Source organism: Fomitopsis serialis, assembly GCF_022376445.1.
Source record: "Fomitopsis serialis strain Sig1Antser10 chromosome Unknown B0H18scaffold_25, whole genome shotgun sequence".
Lineage (NCBI taxonomy): Eukaryota > Fungi > Basidiomycota > Agaricomycetes > Polyporales > Fomitopsidaceae > Fomitopsis > Fomitopsis serialis.
Genome location: NW_025954985.1, coordinates 124,541 through 141,171, shown reverse-complemented (window position 1 = coordinate 141,171; position 16,631 = coordinate 124,541). Strand labels below are relative to the sequence as shown.

Below are 16,631 nucleotides of genomic sequence, written 5' to 3'. Positions count from 1 at the left end.
CCTTACTACTCAATCCCCTCCTCCTCCGAATCTGCATCATGATCCCGACATCAGATGCCAGTCGTCTCCTGTCGTCTCACCCTATTTGTCATTTGCTCGCGCTGCTGTCCGGACCGTTGGCTGCAACTCCACGTCTACCTCCTCCTCCTCCTCACTTGCCGTGCGTCAGAGGAGGAACATTCTGAACGCGCGGCTTGCGGCAAGTTTCCCGATCTCGTCGGGTGAAGTACATACTCGCTGCGAATGCTGTCATTGATTTCTTGGGCAACTTAACACTGGCTCTCGTGTCGCCCTACAGCCCAAAGACAACGCACCGGAGCACGACAACTTGCCCAAGCGCAACGAGTATGGACAAAGGAAGAGGCATAGAACAGGACTAGGGGCGGGAGTGTTGAACGAAAGGAAGGCTGACGGACAAAAAGTGAAGGTGAGCTTGTGTACCTAGTGTCGAATTTTGTTGCTAGTCCCATGTAGGTGCCTCGACGAGCAATCAGCTCGTAGTGCCTTTACTTCCCCACCAGTCTACGCATCGTGCATTCGGCTTGCCCTCCTCCTCGCCCGTCTGCTTGCCCTCTCGCGCCCGCATGCCCGCCATCTTGTGCCCGACCTCTTTTGCCCACACGCGAACCCTCTCGTGCCTACACGCGCGCCCTCTCATGCCCGTGATCAACTCGACGGCGTTCGAGGTCACGGATCTGGAGACGGAAGAGCTTATGTTCGTCGGGAGAAAGACGGAGATAGCGCTGCTCAAGTTAGCGAAGCTGAGCGGACTACAGGAAGACGTGCGAGGCGGCGGATGTCGTGCAGATGCTCCCGTTCTCGAGCTCGTGCTAGGCAATTGACGTCGTCGTCAAGCTGGACGATAGCAGGTGTCGCGTATACCTCAAGAGGGCGCAAGCGACATCCTTGCGCGGAAGGTACGGTGTTCGTCAGCGTTATACAGGCTGAGGAGGGTAGCGAGTCGACTGGTGTCGACACGAGGGAGATGGACGACCTGGCAAGGGATAACGTGTCGCGGACAATCTTCTTCTATACGAATTGGAAGCTGAGAGCGACTGCGCTGCCCTATCGTGACTTCGAGTCCTGGCCACCTGCACGTGCGCCGTATATTGCGCAGGACGAGGTAAGTGCACTACGCCTGGTTTCGTCCTATGTGGTTCACACCTTCTCATCGTTAGATTGAGTATGAAGACTTCATGCATGCAGGATATGACTCTCATCGCGATCACGGGTATCGGAGGCGCTCTCATCGGGATGCTTTCGCGGACTGTTTCCAAGCTGGCGTCACTGTGAAGATCTGCACGGGCGACATTGTCCTTACGCACGGCGTGCCCTTCGTATTAACATTTCTCGCCGACTTTTTCCCTCCACAATCTAGTCCGTCTTTCCGCTGCTGAGTGACGACTGCTTGACCAGGTACCCCAGCATCCATCCCCTACTGCAAAGAGCTCCTCGCCACCAACCACATTCGCCTTGGTCGAGGCCTTACAACCTCTGAGCCTTTAGTTCTCCTCTTCTATCTCGTTTGTCTTTTACTGACTCATCTTTCGATTCATTGTACTCGAAGTGGCGTCGGAGTGCCACTGCCACTGCAATTCCCTTCGATTGTACTCTGACCTTTGTACCCTGACTGGTACGGCTTACATCATGCTGCATGGACTCGGAGTGGCTCACACCTAAAGGAATATATATAGTGCGCAGTTCGAGGGCCCGAGTTTCGCTACAAGAGTGACTCGCCCATTCACCGCTACCATCCGAACAACGCATCCCATGTTCGCTGACGCCCCCCGCCGCACGCCGCAGAACGCATATTCCTCCTGCCTTCGTTACAGACCCGCATATCCGTCGAAAGCTTTAGCACGGTGCGTATACAGCTGTTTCATGATTTCTCAATTTCTCCTCATTCAATATTTTACAAGGGCCTGCGGAACGCGACCACAGTCCCACACCGACACTCAGCAACCCAATTTACGGCGCGTATACAGTCCCACACCGACACTCAACAGTCTGGCACGGTGTGTATACAGCTGGTTCCTAGTTTCTCGGTTTTTCCTCATTGACATTCTATATGCCTCAGGGGCCTACGGAAGATGGTCGCAGTCACGTACCGACACCGAACAGTCGGAAGTGAACCGTCGCCCGACCGGCTATTGCGCATTGCGCTCACGCACTGACAGAGTGGCTCCAACGGTACGTGACATCGGCTCAGTTGCTGCGCCGCCGATATGTACGTTGGCATGTTAGCTGAATAGCCGATCGCGGCGCACTTCACCCTCGCAGGCACCGTCGCTAGCAAAGCCTGCCGGCGTGGGGCCTCCGCGGAGAAGTTCCCGCTACTCATCTACGTCGTGCCGCACCCATCGAAGTCGCGACGGCCACATGTGCAGTTGCTCGCCGTGATCAACAGTCCAGCATGGTGCGTATACAGCTGGCACCTAGTTCACTTGAGCCCTCATTCATTCTATATGCCTTAGGGGTCTGTGGAAGGCGGCTACAGTTCTACATCGACCTGCATCGACCCCAAACAGTCAGTAGACCGTCGCCTAGTGACCGGGTGTGTCGGTCTGCCGCCGCGCGATGCGCTCACTCAGAGTAACTCTGGTACGCGACATCGGCACAGCCCTAGTCGAAGCTGGCGATACCGCTGAGCGCGAGCGATGGGCCGCATTGAAGTTCAATCACCAATATTCCGGCATCTTCAACCCCTATGCACCTGTTGCTGACTCACTGGCATCCGGCTTTCTTTCGCTCGCTGGCGTCCAGCTTGCATTCCGCTCAACCTGCCGCATGAATCCTTGCGTGCGCTTCTCCGGTCATGCACGGCTTGTCGAAGACGACTTGTCGAAGACGCTATGCATGACTCATTGAGGACCCCAATCACGACTCGTTGACGATTCTAAGCCCGGGCAGAGGTCGATCGCATCCACGAGCCGACGACGATCGCATACACGACTCGTTGACGACTCGAAGCCTGGGCAGAGGTCGATCGCATCCACGAGCCGACGACGACCGCATACACAACTTCGGAATGTGCGTTCCGGAGATGAGCCACGCACATGCCGCAGCACGTACGTGACATCGGCTCAGTTGTTGCGCCGTCGATACTTACATTGACATATTAGCTGGATAGCCGATCGCGGCGTACTTCGCCCTCGCAGCCTGCCGGCGTGGGGCCTCCGCCGACAAGCTCCCGCTACTCATCTACGTCGCGTCGTACTCGTCTGTCGCGTCGCACCCATCCAAGTCACGCCACCTGCATATGTTAGCTGGATAGATCAAGCGAACGACGATCGCCGTCCGCGTACGCGGCGTATGGTACGCTCTCCGCCGGAAATAAGGACTTGCAAAGCCTGCCGGCGCGGGGTCACCGTCGACATTCCCTGCTACCCATCTACGTCGTGTCGTAGTCGTCTACGTCGCCTCGGCCACCGGTCAAAGAGGTGCCCCCCTCGTGTGCAGTTTATGCCAGTGAGCTTGCCGTTATCTGCGGTGGCATGCACGGTGCCCATCTCCGGAGTATACAGAATGTATACTCCGGAGATGGGCACCGTGCATGCCGCAGCACATACTGCGTCATTCACTGCCAGAAGTGCCGAGTATAGCCTTCACGCACCTCGCCTCGCTCGTCGCCGTCGTTGGTGCACCACTCTTCTCTCTGCTTTGGCCACCCTCGATCTTTTCTGAGCCTCCTGTTGTTTGCTTCTACAGGATGTCACACCATCTCTGCTAGTGAAGGATGATACGGACACGCAACTCAACGTAAGTGAGCTGGCTGTAGACCATTTTGATATTGACGGTGAAACCTGCTTTTACGCTAGGCATCTGTGCTTCCGATCCTGTACGGATTTTCGCAGCGTTGTTCGTCGGCGTCAGCGGGTGGACTGGCCGGCCGGCCTTGACTAACGAATGCGCGTTTTTCCGCCGGGAGTGCCTAGCGGTGGGTAATGGCGGGCGTACGTAGAAGGTCACTCGTTCTCAGGCGGATTCGTCGTGACCACTCGGGGTCACCAAATCCGGCATGTGCCACCGCCCTCTTCGCGGGCGGTCACGACCTTGTCGCGCTCTGCTCTGCTCTGCTCCACCCGCGGTCACAACGACTTTGGCGGGCGCATCCACCAACTCGCAGCGTGCGGGCACACGCTGGACACGCAGTCAGATAGAGTAATGTCGATTATATCAACTATATTTCGCGCCACATCGTGTGTCTTTGGCAAAGTAAGCACGTTGAGTCAAGTTGTCAACTGTGGGTAATGCAGCTTAGTACATCCTCCTGCATGGTGTGCTCGCCTCGCGCTCTCTCTCCCGCGTCTCTGCTCACTCGGCGCTACGGGCACTAGGACGCGATATTGAGAGCCAGCGCCGCCCATCTCAGCATCCCTCTTCTTCCTCATTACACCATCCCTCCGAGTCCAGCGTCCAGATACGACCTGCACCTCCCTTTCCTGTGACGGGATTCGCGTCGGATACGGAGCAAGCCGCCGACTCGAAAACGGTAAGTCGCAACCTTGATTCGCGTAGTTCATCCGTAGTGCTCACGAGTCCTCGTATTGTAGCCGCGTCCCGACTGAGGTGCGGGATTGCTTATGGCTGACACGCTTACTCCTTGACCCGGCTGGAGCGTTGCTCGCCTCCGTCACGACCTGTGCAGCGGTCACAGGCATGGACTAAGGTGAGTCGATGGAGTTCGCCGTCATGGTCTCAAAGTCAGTCACCGCAGGAACCTCAACTTCACGTCGAGCTCAACAGGACTACCTACGTTTGACAGACGTGCACAGGGCAGAGCGTACCCAACAAGCCCTGCGCAGCGCCGTCGGTGTTCCGGCCAGTAGACGATGCCGCTGGCTACCAGAGCAGCCGATCGTCGTATTGAATTCAGTGCGCGACGAAGCGGTTCCTTGTCTGGCAGCCGACGACCTCCGGGAGCGCGTCAGTGGACCGAGCGGGCGCCGTTGGTTTCGCGCCGCACTTCATCTCCGCGAGATGCGCGTCGGTCTGTACGGCTGCCCACTGGCAGGGCATCCCATTGCCGTCCTTGGAAATCGCGTGCGTGCAGAAGCGCAGCGGGTAGAGGGTCCTGGTGAGCTAGCCGTCAGGTACGTGACACCGTCTCGCATCATGCTGTATTGCTTACCTCGTCATTCCGTGGACATTTATAGTCCGTTCCATCCACCGGCGCGCGCTGCGTGTCCATTTATCCCTGAACGTGGACAACACCCGCTGCGCACTCTCGAGCGAGTCCTGTCGCGAGTAACCCGCCTGCGTCGGTATGGCGAATCATCCGACCAGTGCGGAACGTCGAGATGTGAGCTTGTCGTGTATCTCGGTACAAGGACCCTCTGCTGATTTGGCCGTATCGCTGGTCTGCTTGCCCGCCTACTCGCTCTTCGGCCTGCGCGTGTATTCGTCAGTCTGCAGCTGGAGCCCGGGGACCGTGACGGAAGCATGAGCGAGCGCTGAGCGCTGAGCGCTGGAGAGTTGCCATATTGGGAACAAAGGAGGTGTTCAGAACGTTCCAAGCATCGTCCTCAATCGCTCATGGTCGCCCTCCTACTAGTAGGACTCCTAGCACTCGCCGCTCCTCTCCTCTCCTTCCAGGCGGCAGCGGTGTCCGTCGATGCGTCTCGCACGAGCATTGCTAATCTCAAGTCCTTGTCAATCCCGGAGGGCGCGTAGTGGTGTGAACACTCCCCGCCTTGACTTCAAAAGCTCCTCTGCTTGACGTCTCTGTCGACGTCGTCGTCCACCCGAGTTTTGACGCCACTCGGCACGGAGGCCGCCGCTGACACGTCTGGTGTCGTCTGGTTCACTGTCAAGTACGGGAACGCGGACTCCCGTTGGTACGGCAAACATGCTCAGGGCGCTGCTCGCTGCACCCGATTTATGTCATCTCTTTGAGTATCCCATTTTGCAACCGGATCCAAGGGTATGTTATATGTTCATAGCGACGAGTTTGCCCGTGCTCAATAGCCTCTAGGACTGTGGCTTTCTGTATATCACCATGCAGAACTCGCTTCAGGACTTCAATGGGTGCGCAGCTCACGCGCTTCGGACACGTCGTGCCCGGACCCTCTCGCTCGACGGTATCCTGAATGCATAAAGCTCCCTCTCGACCAACTTGCAGTGTTGTCCCTGCAGCTGGCCAATCCGAGCTACCCACGCGGTCTGCGACGGCGACCTCATCACCAGCCCTCTCGATCTCACCGCCACCTTCCCGTCGCAGTCCAAGACCGCCTCGTACTACGACGATGGTGTTGACGGCACGTTCGCTCTGTCAGTGGCAGCCGCCTGCTGAAGCACTCGACGTATGTCTCCTCGACGACGTCCGCCGACAGCACGCAGGATGCCCGCCCGACGTAGACGTTCGCGCGCAGCTGGGCGTCGAGCGGCGGTACCGCGTATGTGGGCATGTACACCGTCGGCGCGTCATACCCCAGTAACTCCGACGTCTCCAAGTGCACCGACTCGGGCTCTATCTGCCACCAGGACGACATCGAGATCATTGTACGTCCCTTCCTGGTGTGTACCGGTAGAGAGGTGATGCTGACGTCCACTTCCGCAGTTTGGAACCGCACCCAGCCCGTCGGACCAGCGCGCAGTCTGCGCTAATCGCCGAGATTCATACACTACTACCAGTTCCTCAGCACGGGCAACGCGACTTCAGGCTGGTACGCGACGTGGGACGCGACGGAAGGGCTGACAGTCAGCCCCTCGACATCTAGAGCGGTATCGCCTGCCTGAAACGATGCTGCAAGTAAACAAGACTTCGCTTTCTCATCGCAGAGTTCGGGGCTGACCGAGCGTGCGAGTGTGGTCCGGCGTTCGACCGAGCGCAGCCCACAATTCGGTCGTACGAGCGTCTTGCACGAGTCCACCCTTTCCTCTCGTCCACCATTCCCCTCGCCGCAGCCGTCTCTGTGTCGAGACTTCACCCCGCGGAGATGAAGGCGGAGAGGCTGGAGCTGAAATGAGTGCCCCTTTCCTGCCTCCGCCAAGTACTCGTTGCTCACTGTCAACGACAATGGTACCCATCGCCGGCCATTATACGCCCGTTAGGCACCCTTCTTCTAGTATCTCGTCGCCGCGCTTCCCGTCTACGAGCTCAGCCCCTCATCTGTCCCAGTGCCCAAGTATGAAAGACCTCCGACTGGTAGACTGACAGTATCCTCCGCTCCTTCACCGCAATCGCCCGCCGCATGTACACCGCCAAGGAGACCTCGGCAGCGATCAAGACGCCCAGAGCGGCAGTCCAGAGTCCAAAAAACGCTGCAACGTCGGCGACAACCCTCCTATCAGCAGCACGAGGTCGTCGAGCTCCCGGGGCGATGGCGCCGAGGCCAACAGCTCCATCAGCCAGACGGTCGCCACCCTTCATCGGCATGCCCAGCAGCTCCGTGGGGAACAGCCCGAGCACGATGGACAACAACGGCCACCACCATCACCCCCATCGTGTTGATAAGGACGTCGAGATGTTCAATGCCGACGCGAACGCGGAGGCCGAGAGCGAGACTACGCCCCAGATGCAGCAGCCACGCGGGCGCAACGGCCTCCGACGCGTCGCCCTTGAGCATCTCGCTCAAGGAGGTCGGCAACCCGAGGGTCAAGCGGATCGCGCCGCAGTCTGCGCCGCCGGCGTCGACTGCGGAGAGCGCCCCCTTCAAGTCGACGCCTGTGCTGCCCGCCGCTACCTCGAAGACGCACAGCCAGACGTTGCCGGCAAGACAATCCCTAGCCTCACGGTATGTAACGCACTGCTTTCTTGCTGATTGCATGTCTAAAGCAGGCCACCCAGGTTGTGTATACGCCCGCTTCAGCGACTCGGAATCAGTGTCCGACAAAGACTACACATTCCTATTCCCGAATCAGCCCTCGTAGCAAACGACCTGTGTATTCGATAGTCGCAAATAAGCATGCCATCTTGCAAGGGCAATAGACCGAATAAGTTCTGCACCTGTACTACGCACTGCGGCGGCGGCAAGCTTCGGGCTGTGCGAACATGGCGCCTACATGCACCCTACCGGGAACCGAACGAGACCTCTCAATACTAGGGTACACGGAGTTTGTCGCAGGGACTACGAAGGACGTTTCAGAACCTGGGAGTATACAGAGCAATCAACCCTTGGTTCGATCTCGGAACATGGACGATGAGGTCCGTTTCCAGCAAGAGAGAGTCTACGAAGACCTCGGCTTCCGCACGACGCTTGACCAACTGGAGCCCCAGGCCTTGGACGACGGAGTCACGATTCAGGCCCTGTCTGCGACGGACCAGGAAAATGTCGTGCACATTGCGACGCACAGTGCGATGGCCGCAGCGTCTGCGCAGCTCTAAATGTATCCCCCTCGTCCTCCTCCTCATCCTCCCCTCGTCCTCCTCGGACACGGGGCTCTCTGTTGCGTCCAGCGCCGGTGCACCATGAATCCGAAGAGCGACGATCAGCCCTGCGACCTCGCGGTAGGTGCTCAGTGTGCCCAGTTCGCCCCCGGCTGTCTGCTATGCAAGCCCCTGGTACATTCGGGCACTCGATCTTGAAGCGACCGCAATCGCCTACGCTCCCGGCCAGGTCGATCTCCCCTGTGGACATATATACAGTCCGCCGCCGGCTTATCCGACGTCTGCATATCCCCTCGTACTTCACAGGGCACCCTACCGCTCTCGTCTTACTCAAACTCAGACCCGTACTCAAACGGATACCTAATACCTTCGACCTACGCTGTGTATCCTTCCGCTTTATGGTTGACTGCATCCGCGGCGAGGGCCGGGCCATCTGCAGGCTCTTGCGGCTGGTTAGACTGACCTTGCTGACTGCCGAGAAGCGCATAACGTGATCGCGCCCCGACTGTCTATGTGGCCTCTGCAGTTATGCAGGGACTTCTGCAGGTCCTACTGCCACCTCTATAGTGCCCCTCATTGCCACCATCGCCCGGAACATTGAATATCGGGGCGTATGCGCCGCCAACCTTAACCTCAGGCACACCGGTCACCGGCAAGCCACCGTACGCACGTCCTCCTACGAAGGCGACAATCCGTGACATCTGTAGACCGCGCTCGCGCTCAAGCCGTGCCATACGAGATCGACCTTCTCGCTCGTCACAAGCTCGCCACGCTACCGCGGTGACGCCTGAGCGCGAGCAGAAGTGCGAGTGGGCCTCGTCGAAGGCAGGCGCCACTACCGGCACCGAACACAAGGCCACCCCTTTAGTTCTCTACATCCATCTCGTTTGTCCCTCGATTATTTCGTCATTCGGTTCATCTCGACTCATGCATCCCTATGCATCCATTGTTGCACTCGAAGTGGCGTCGGGGTGCCACATTGCCGCTGCCACAGCTACGTACTTCTTTTGTATCCTTACTTTGTAGTCTTACTGACTGGGCTTACATCGTACCGTTCGGGCTCGGAGTGGCTCCAGTCCCAGAGTTGTATAAATACGGTGCGTTTCGAGAGCTGTAAGCCCAAGTCCCGGCCAAAGAGCTCCCACCCACCCACTGTTTCCGCCCAACACGACTCATGTGCACCGCCACACGCCACCATGTACTCTCGCTGCCGAGCCCGTATCCCTCACGCCTTCGCTACAGACCCAAAACCTCGTCTTTTAGGCGGTACATCCTTCGCGTTCATCCTGCACAGGTGCCACTGCATACACAGGCCGACGAACCCGCCGAAATCACATTCTTCACGCCTTCGCTACAGACCCAAAACCTCGTCTTATAGGCGGTTCATCCACCGCCTTCATCCTGCACACATGCCACTGCGTGCTCAGGCCGACGAACCTGCCATACCGGGCCCCGGTTGTACCCTCAGTGTGTCTAATTGCGAGTTGCCCGTGGGTACATGAACTGACAATTAATGTCACACCAGACAGCCCTAGTCGCAGCTGGCGATACCGCTGAGCGCGAGCGATCGGCCGCATTGAAGTTCAATCACCGATGTTCCGGCGTCCTCAACCCCTATGCACCTGTTGCTGACTCACTGGCATCCGGCTTTCTTTTCCCTCGCTGGCGTCCAGCTTGCATTCCGAAGTTGTCGAAGACGCTATGCACGACTCGTTGACGATTCTAAGCCCGGGCAGAGGTCGATCGCATCCACGAGCCGACGACGATCGCATACACAACACGTGCATGCTCCCCGGCGCTGCCTGCAACACGAAGGACACACGCTTTACGAGCCCATGTTGGATGGTGACGTTGACGTTGCCAACATCACCATCACAACATGGGCTCGTAAAGCGTGCCGGCCCAGGGTCGACGATTCAAACTGACGACCTTACGGAGCAATCCCCCCGGGCTGCTGTGCGAGTTTCTGAGATCGCCGTGAGCTGCTGCCCGTACGATGCCCATCTTCGGAACGTGCGTTCCGGAGATGGGCCACGCACATGCCGCAGCACATACGTGACATCGGCTCAGTTGTTGCGCCGCCGATACTTACATTGGCATGTTAGCTGGATAGCCGATCGCGGCGTACCGCAGCCTCCCGGCGTGGGGCCTCCGCCGACAAGTTCCCGCTACTCATCTACGTCGCGTCGTCCTCGTCTGTCGCGTCGCACCCATCCAAGTCACGCCACCTGCACATGTTAGCTGGATAGATCAAGCGAACGACGATCGCCGTCCGCGTACGCGGCGTATGGTATGCTCGCCGCCGGAAACAAGGACTTGCAAAGCCTGCCGGCGCGGGGTCACCGCCGACAATTCCCTGCTACCCATCTACGTAGTGTCGTACTCGTCTACGTCGCATCAGCCACCGGTCAAAGAGGTGCCCCCCTCGTGTGCAGTTTATGCCAGTTCAATCGGCGGACGTCGGAGGTGCATAACTTCGTATGACGAAGAGTCTTCGATGTTTATGGTGAACGAATATCGCCGGTCTGCGCGCCCGATGCGCGCAGTCTCCCTGGGTAGTTGAACCACTCGACGCCAAATGGTTGCAATTTAGTCTAACATAGTGAGCATCTGATGACTACACAGTATGTCTGCTCGGGCTGGAGAATTATGTACATCATATCTACTGGGGCAATCTTAAGACGGTGAAACCTGCTTTTACGCTAGGCATCCGTGCTTCCGCTCCTGTGCGGATTTGGGCAGCGTTCGTCGGCGTCAGCGGGTGGACTGGCCGGCCGACCTTGATTAACGAATGCGCGTTTTGTCGCCGGGAGTGCCTAGCGGTGGGTAATGGCGGGCGTACGTAGAAGGTCTCTCGTTCTGCAGCTTGAGCCCGGGGACCGTGACGGAAGCGTGAGCGAGCGCTGAGCGTTGAGCGTTGGGGAGTTGCCATATTGGGAACAAAGGAGGCGTTCAGACGAAGCACGGCGCGCTACCGCGCGACAAACACCCATGAATGTGTCAGCTCACCGTCCCTTACCTTCTCCTCCTCCCCCGTCCCTCCCCCTTCATTCCTTGCCGTTGGACTCGTAGCTTTGGGTGCGGCCTTAGACTTCTCGCTTCAAAGGCCTACTGTTCGATGCATCCTCTTCATGAGCCCCCTTCGCCCTAGGCATCTCCACCCCTCGTCCTCAATCGCTCATCGTCGCCTTCCTAGCACTCGCCGCTCCTCTCCTCTCCTTCCAGGCGGCAGCGGTGTCCGTCGATGCGTCTCGCACGAGCATTGCTGATCCCAAGTCCTTGTCAATCCCGGAGGGCGCGTTGTGAACACTCCCCACCTTGACTTCAAAAGCTCCTCTGCTCGACGTCTCTGTCGACGTCGTCGTCCACCCGAGTTTTGACACCACTCGGCACGGTGAAGGGCGCCGCCGACACGTCTGGTGTCGTCTGGTTCACTGTCAAGTACGGTAACGCAGACCGTTGGCACGGCAAACATGATCAGGGCGCTGCTCGCTGCACCCCAATCTTTTTGAGTATGCCATCTTGCAATGGGATCCAAGGGTATGTTATCTGTTCATAGCGACGAGTTTGCCCGTGCTCAATGGCCTGTAGGACTGTGGCTTTCTGTATATCACCATGCAGAGCTCGCTTCAGGACTTCAATGGGTGCGCAGCTCACGCGCTTAGGACACGTTGTGCCCGGACCCCTCTCGCTCGACCGTATCCTAAACGCACAAGGCTCCCTCCCGAACAACGCTTGCGGTGTTGTCCCTGCAGCTGGCCAATCCGAGCTACCCACGCGGTCTGCGACGGCGACCTCATCACCAGCCCTCTCGATCTCACCGCCACCTTCCCGTCGCAGTCCAAGACCGCCTCGTACTACGACGATGGTGTTGACGGCACGTTCGCTCTGTCAGTGGCAGCCGCCTGCTGAAGCACTCGACGTATGTCTCCTCGACGACGTCCGCCGACAGCACGCAGGATGCCCGCCCGACGTAGACGTTCGCGCGCAGCTGGGCGTCGAGCGGCGGTACCGCGTATGTGGGCATGTACACCGTCGGCGCGTCGTACCCCAGTAACTCCGACGTCTCCAAGTGCACCGACTCGGGCTCTATCTGCCACCAGGACGACATCGAGATCATTGTACGTCCCCTTTCCTGGTGTGTACCGGTGGAGAGGTGATGCTGACGTCCACTTCCGCAGTTTGGAACCGCACCTACCGACCAGCGCGCAGTCTGCGCTCATCACCGAGATTCACGCGCTACTACAAGTCCCTCCCCACGGGCAAATTGACTTCAGGCTGGTACGCGACCCGGGACGCCACGGGAGGGCAGACAGTCAGCCCCTTGAGCTTGGCAGCTCTAGCACGTGCGCCGCCTGCGCCTGCGATCCGAGTAAGTGGGGTGACGCCGTCCCGTATGTTTATCAGATCCACGACATCTAGAGCGGTATCGCCTGCCTGCTGAAACGATGCTGCAGACTTCCCTCTATCATGGCAGAGCTCGGGACTGGCCGAGCGTGCGAGGGTGGTCCCGGTGCTTGACCGAGCGCAACCCACAAGTCGATCGTACGAGCGTCTGGCATGGGACCACCCTTTCTTCTCGTCCATTACTCCCCTCGCCGCAGCCGTCTCTCTGTCGAGATTTCACCTCGCGGAGATGAAGGCGGAGAGGCTGGAGCTGAAATGAGTGCCCCTTTCCCGCCTCCGCCAAGTACTCGTTGCTCACTGTCCACGACAATGGCACCCATCACTGACCATTATACGCCCGTTGGGCACCCCTTTTACCAGTATCTCGTCGCCCCACTCCCCGCCTACGAGCTCGGCCTCTCGTTTGTCCCAGTGCCCAGGTCCGAAAGCTCCTCAGACTGGGAGACCGACAGTGTCCTCCGCTCCTTCACCGCGATCGCCCGCCGCATGTACACGGCCGAGGAGACCATAGCAGCGATCAAGGCGTCCCGGAGCAGCAGTCCAGAGTCTAAGAAATGCTGCAACGTCGGCGACAACCCTCCTATCAGCAGCACAAGCTCGTCGAGCTCCCGGAGCGACGGCGCCGAGGCCAACGGCTCCATCGGCCAGACGGCCACGTCGACGCCGCCCTTCATCGGCACGCCCAGCAGCTCCGTGGAGAACAGCCCGAGCACGATGGACAACAACGGCCACCACCATCACCCCCATCGTGTTGATAAGGACGTCGAGATGTTCAATGCCGACGCGAACGCGGAGGCCGAGAGCGAGACTACGCCCCAGATGCAGCAGCCACGCGGGCGCAACGGCCTCCGACGCGTCGCCCTTGAGCATCTCGCTCAAGGAGGTCGGCAACCCGAGGGTCAAGCGGATCGCGCCGCAGTCTGCGCCGCCGGCGTCGACTGCGGAGAGCGCACACAGCCCTCACTGCGGCAAGAACCTGTACACGAATGTTGACGTCAACGTGCCCCAGCTCAGCTCTTCGTTGGTCGTCCCGATCGGCCCGCTCGCTGCGGCCGCCGAGAACGGCATGAGCGCTGTCGAGGAGGCTGCTCAAGGCTCAGGTCCAGGACGTCGTGCGAGTCTGCAACGCTGCCCTAGCGGCTTGTCGCAGAAGATTACGGTGCCCGTGCAGGGCGTGGACATGGTTCAGCTCAAGGAAGTTCAATGCAATGGTGAGTGCCACCGTTCTGCTAGCGTCTCGGATCCATTGCAATGCTTCGTGCATTCGCAGCCGAGGTAACCCATGTCAGTCAGGGAGTCGGAACCGAAGGCAAACTCGGTTCCTGCCTCATCAAATAGTGCTCGACGTCGAGGACACATGGGTCGACTCTGTGATGACACATTACGGTTACGCGACAGCGTAGGAACACCGTAGGTTATACCGCAATATTTTGATGGAATGCTGACACCATAAAGACAGGGTAGGTCGACCGGTCATACTCTGTGGCTACGCTGTGACATGAGTGTCACGTACGTCACATATTCTATACCGAAAGTATCAAGTTTGAACAATCGTAATACGCTGAAAGCTCGTCAAGATAGTTTCAGGATAGGTTCAGCGTTACGTGACACACATTACGGTAGTTTTATTATAAAATGATGATGATAGTATGTTGGCCAATTTCTCAGAGTACAATCAAAGAACCTGCAGAGTAATCGAACACTGATTATGTTGTCGATAAGTCAAAGTAATATCAGCGTTCTTCGACGTAATTTACGCTGGTATGGTTGTGACTAAGTTTAACGTAAACTCAGCATAATTCGACGCCACATATTCGGTCGTGCTTCCTGTGCCCGCCCATCGCCCGACGCGCGTTGTGAGTGCAAGCACGTGCTGAGAGCAAGGCGATGATCGATCGCGCGACTGGCAAGAAGAATCACAAGCTCCCAGTCCGGGTTGCTGGAGGACGTGAGACGCTCATTTAGAGGCAATTCGACCGGCCAACAGGTATCGAGAAACCACTGAGAGAAGATGAGGAAAACACGATGCACAGGAAGACCGCCGTCGCCAGGGGGCGGTACGCAGAAGAGGCACAAACTCGGAAGCGGGGGCTGTTCGTCGGCGAGGAAGAAGCTAACCAAACAAGGCGGACGAATCGGTGCAAATGAACGGAGCAAGTACTCAGTCGATGGAAGTCGAGCTTCGAGGGCTGGACGGCGATTGGAAATCTTCCGTCAGCGCGCAGCAGCGGAGCGAGTTACAGTAAGGTTGGACAGGACGGAGTAAGGCAGCGCCACGGAGGGCCGTCGATCAGTTGGGACGACGCTGGGTCAGTGGGACATCATTGTACAGTACGTAGCGTCGATCCAGTCATCTGTACTACGACCAGTGCGCACGAGAACAGGCCGCACAACACAAGCGAGGGCCGCCCATATACAGGTCATTAGTCAAATCAGTGGCCGAGCTGAAGATTCCTCGAATCGTTGAGTCGTCTGAGCGCGTCATGCGACCTTGAGTTCACCATCACCGGTGGCCTCAGCCTTGAGCTCTCTATACGAGGCGAAGATGGCCAGTGATCCAATGGTGGCACTGGCGTTAATAAACCAGAGGCCTGTCAAGGTGGATTCAAAGAAGGTGGGGTCCGTTACAACAGACTACAGTCGAAGCGAGCAGCAGATCACTCGCGGGGCGCCAGCCCTGCCACTGAGGGTCTCTTCCACAGACATCGTACCAGCTGGCCAGACCGAAGCACTCCGGCAAGACCATCGCGAGACCAGTGGAATGGGAGCTTCCAGACACGAACTCAGACCCTGCCAGACGTTCCACAGAGCACACAGCGCTTGCCGAGATGAGCTGGTCCCATGATGTCCTGAGGGGTCCTGATACTGATCAGCGGCGCCGGTCTGCATCGACAGCCACCAGGAGTAGGCCCGGGTCTGACCATTCCTGGAGGACCCGGTCAGCGATGCGATGGTAGGGCTGAGTTGGGAAGTACGCAAGTCGAATGCACGCAGCGGGGGCACTTGTAGGTGTCGTGAGATGCCATGGAGACGGCGGTGGACACAGAAGCTTGAAGGTCAAGGTCCTCGAGGCGCGTCGAGCGAGGAGCAGCGTTGCAAGGGGGGGGGGGGTCAGAGCTAGAACGGGGGATGCATAAAGCCTCGTCAGTCGCGACCAGAAGCTAGACACCAGGATCCCGAGAAAGTCAATATATTGACTATTGAGCAGCGACAGACACCAAGGGATCAGTTGACCGGGCACATTCGGACACGGGGTCCGGGCGCTCTGGGAGACTCGAGCAAGCGATCGCCGTCCGACAACCGCCGCCCGGGCATATCAGACAAGTGAATTGCTGGGTATTGAGAATGGGGGACGGCGCGCCAGGACGTCCGACGTAGAAGTGGAGGACCGCGCCGGACCGCTGAGCAGGGCGAGGGCTCGCTTGTGAACGTTGAACGGCGGTCGGTAACACGAGGCGGTGCGAAGCTGATGTTGGTGTCAATCGCGGGTCAGATGAGGGAGGCGCGAGAGATGACGCCTAAGGGATCGAGCAGATGAGACGTGCTTGGGCGGCGGTGGTCGCACTGGGGGCAGTGAGGCGGGAGGTGGGAGTTGCTGGCGGTTGTCCTAGCGTGGTTAGTAACATCCGAGTAATTCGGCGTGGCTGAGAAGAAGGCAACCAGACGCTCTGAAGATGCTGATTCTGGTGGCCTGAACTGTCTGAGGGTTGCGAAGATCTGCTGTGATCAGGGGATGACCAGTTGGTAGGGTGTGTTCGGCTGGGCAGAGGAAATGAAGTACTCGCACTGAGGGTGTGTACGATGTTGGGGCTACGTGACCGAGTGCTTGCTCTTCCTGTAGAGGATCTCCCTCAGATCTGCGGCCAGTGCGGATCACTATAAGTGATCGAGAGAC

General features: G+C 58.4%; 5 protein-coding genes across 5 annotated transcripts; all 5 read left to right on the top strand.

Moving 5' to 3' along the window:
* Positions 1-656: 656 nt before the first annotated feature.
* On the top strand, positions 657-2,535 carry B0H18DRAFT_1118134 (uncharacterized protein; the record flags this gene model as incomplete). Its single annotated transcript, XM_048033720.1, has 10 exons — positions 657-782; positions 835-917; positions 958-1,123; positions 1,179-1,377; positions 1,804-1,862; positions 1,920-2,015; positions 2,078-2,127; positions 2,178-2,190; positions 2,253-2,416; positions 2,475-2,535. The coding sequence occupies 10 exons, from the start codon at positions 657-659 to the stop codon at positions 2,533-2,535; spliced, it is 1,017 nt and encodes a 338-aa protein (XP_047894546.1).
* Positions 2,536-5,998: 3,463 nt separating this feature from the next.
* On the top strand, positions 5,999-6,738 carry B0H18DRAFT_954107 (uncharacterized protein; the record flags this gene model as incomplete). The annotated part of the gene is made up of 4 exons (XM_048042238.1): positions 5,999-6,027; positions 6,136-6,270; positions 6,372-6,501; positions 6,634-6,738. 4 exons carry the CDS (start codon positions 5,999-6,001, stop codon positions 6,736-6,738), a joined length of 399 nt encoding a protein of 132 aa, XP_047894545.1.
* A 218-nt stretch (positions 6,739-6,956) lies between these two features.
* Positions 6,957-8,082, top strand: B0H18DRAFT_263845 (uncharacterized protein). The gene is made up of 2 exons (XM_048037327.1): positions 6,957-7,736; positions 7,790-8,082. The coding sequence occupies exons 1-2, from the start codon at positions 7,194-7,196 to the stop codon at positions 7,928-7,930; spliced, it is 684 nt and encodes a 227-aa protein (XP_047894544.1). The 5' UTR covers positions 6,957-7,193; the 3' UTR covers positions 7,931-8,082.
* A 3,887-nt stretch (positions 8,083-11,969) lies between these two features.
* B0H18DRAFT_1118131 (uncharacterized protein) lies at positions 11,970-12,995 on the top strand (the record flags this gene model as incomplete). The annotated part of the gene is made up of 5 exons (XM_048033719.1): positions 11,970-12,251; positions 12,307-12,450; positions 12,511-12,540; positions 12,579-12,723; positions 12,787-12,995. The coding sequence occupies 5 exons, from the start codon at positions 11,970-11,972 to the stop codon at positions 12,993-12,995; spliced, it is 810 nt and encodes a 269-aa protein (XP_047894543.1).
* A 50-nt stretch (positions 12,996-13,045) lies between these two features.
* On the top strand, positions 13,046-14,327 carry B0H18DRAFT_1001439 (uncharacterized protein; the record flags this gene model as incomplete). The annotated part of the gene is made up of 4 exons (XM_048028303.1): positions 13,046-13,591; positions 13,617-13,947; positions 14,007-14,146; positions 14,192-14,327. 3 exons carry the CDS (start codon positions 13,046-13,048, stop codon positions 14,072-14,074), a joined length of 945 nt encoding a protein of 314 aa, XP_047894542.1. The 3' UTR covers positions 14,075-14,146; positions 14,192-14,327.
* Positions 14,328-16,631: the final 2,304 nt, after the last annotated feature.